The sequence below is a fragment of the Dromiciops gliroides genome, chromosome 1 (assembly GCF_019393635.1).
Source record: "Dromiciops gliroides isolate mDroGli1 chromosome 1, mDroGli1.pri, whole genome shotgun sequence".
Taxonomy (NCBI): Eukaryota; Metazoa; Chordata; class Mammalia; order Microbiotheria; family Microbiotheriidae; genus Dromiciops; species Dromiciops gliroides.
In genome coordinates, this window is record NC_057861.1 from 61,142,681 (window position 1) to 61,144,519 (window position 1,839).

Below are 1,839 nucleotides of genomic sequence, written 5' to 3' on the forward strand. Positions count from 1 at the left end.
ATTTTGGGGATGTCACACCTGTAAAGAAATTCAGATAACCTAGTCCGACTTTATTTTACATATGAGTAAACTGAGTCCAATAAAAGTGGGACTGAATTGCCTATGGTCACATATTCATTAAGTGGCAGATCAGGAATTTAAACTTGAGTCTTCTGAATCCAAATCTAGTGTTCTTTTTGTTATAAAAGTGTGAAGTGCCTGTATTTCCATTTTAGGTTCTTTCCACATCTTTTTCCTTGTAGATACACCGGATGCATGGGACCAGGAAACCAAACACATGTATCAGAATTCCTCCTCCTGGGCCTTTCTGAGAAGCCAGAGCAGCAGCTGCCCCTCTTTGGGCTCTTTCTGGGCATGTATATGGTCACTGTGGTTGGGAACCTTATCATCATGCTGGCCATTGGCTCTGACTCCCACCTCCACACCCCAATGTATTTCTTCCTCTCTAATTTGTCCTTTGTTGATCTTTGTCTGGTATCCACCACAGTCCCCAAGATGCTGGTGAACATCATAACAGACAGTAAGGTTATCTCCTATTCTGGATGCCTTGCCCAAATGTATTTCTTCATGATTTTTGCTTTTTTGGACAATTTTCTCCTTACTGTTATGGCCTATGACCGTTTTGTGGCCATTTGTCACCCTCTCCACTATGTCAGCATAATGAGTCCACGGATTTGTGGCCTGCTGGTTCTGACCTCATGGACTATTAGTATTCTAAACTCCACTTTCCATACTTTAATGATGATGAGGCTATCCTTCTGTGCCAAACGTGAACTTCCCCATTTTTTCTGTGATATTAGTCAGGTTACAAAGCTCTCTTGTTCTGATGCCCTCATCAATGACATCTTAGTATATTTTGCAGCTAGTCTTCTGGGTATACTTCCCCTTACAGGAATCCTTTTCTCTTATGGTCAGATTTGTTCTTCCTTATTGAGATTCCCATCTCCTGGGGGGAAATATAAAGCCTTTTCTACCTGTGGGTCTCACCTCTCTGTTGTTTCATTATTCTATGGCACAGGACTTGGAGTATATCTGAGTTCCTCAGCTACCCACTCCTCTTGGAAGATCTCAGTTGCCTCAGTGATGTATTCTGTGGTCACCCCCATGTTGAACCCCTTCATCTACAGCATGAGAAATAAGGACATGAAAGATGCCATAAGGAGAGTTATTAGCAAAATGCCCTCCTCTCATTGATGGGGCCTAGCCATGGAAGGGAGCATTGATATTTAAGGCCAAAAGTCTGGGAGAGAGAAACCTTGAATTCAAACTGTGACAGTCAGAAAAGTCCAATGATTATAGTTTAGGGTAATGTTTTCCTTGCTGTATGATCTCTTTTATTGTCATTAAGACAGTTCTCCTTCATGGTGTTGATTTATGGACTTTCTGTAATGTTTCTGTCTTGTTTTCCACACTGTACTTTGTTATAACATCTGCTTTTTCTAAATAAGGATAAGAAGTAGAATTGGTAGACCTTGATTTTAACCTCTGGATCATAATCTATAGGCTTTGGTCAAGTCACTTAATGCCTCTGACCATTGATTAGTTCATTTGTACAATGGGAATTATTGGAACGTTCCTGTCCACAAGGCAAGATCTGTTCAATGTATCAAATGAAATAATGTATGGAAAATCACACTATACATTATAAAGTGGTAGACAATTTAAGAAGAAAAAAGGAGCAATGGAGAAAGACAGTTGGGATCTTGTTGTACATGGTCCCTCAACCAACTCAGAGGCTCACTTCCCCATGTCTTAATATATGCTCCTAAAATGTTCTATTTACCAAGAAAATTTATTAACTGGTACCTAATTCTTTTTGTCTTTAACCAAGTTGGTCCT

At 40.0% G+C, this 1,839-nt stretch overlaps 1 protein-coding gene across 1 annotated transcript; it reads left to right on the top strand.

Moving 5' to 3' along the window:
- Positions 1–255: 255 nt before the first annotated feature.
- Positions 256–1,194, top strand: LOC122734438 (olfactory receptor 7A10-like). Its single transcript, XM_043975268.1, has one exon. It carries the CDS (start codon positions 256–258, stop codon positions 1,192–1,194), a length of 939 nt encoding a protein of 312 aa, XP_043831203.1.
- The last annotated feature ends 645 nt before the right edge of the window (positions 1,195–1,839 follow it).

Coding starts and splice junctions, on each gene's coding strand:
- LOC122734438 (XM_043975268.1), top strand. CDS start 256: ATGGGACCAGGAAACCAAACACATGTATCAGAATTCCTCCTCCTGGGC.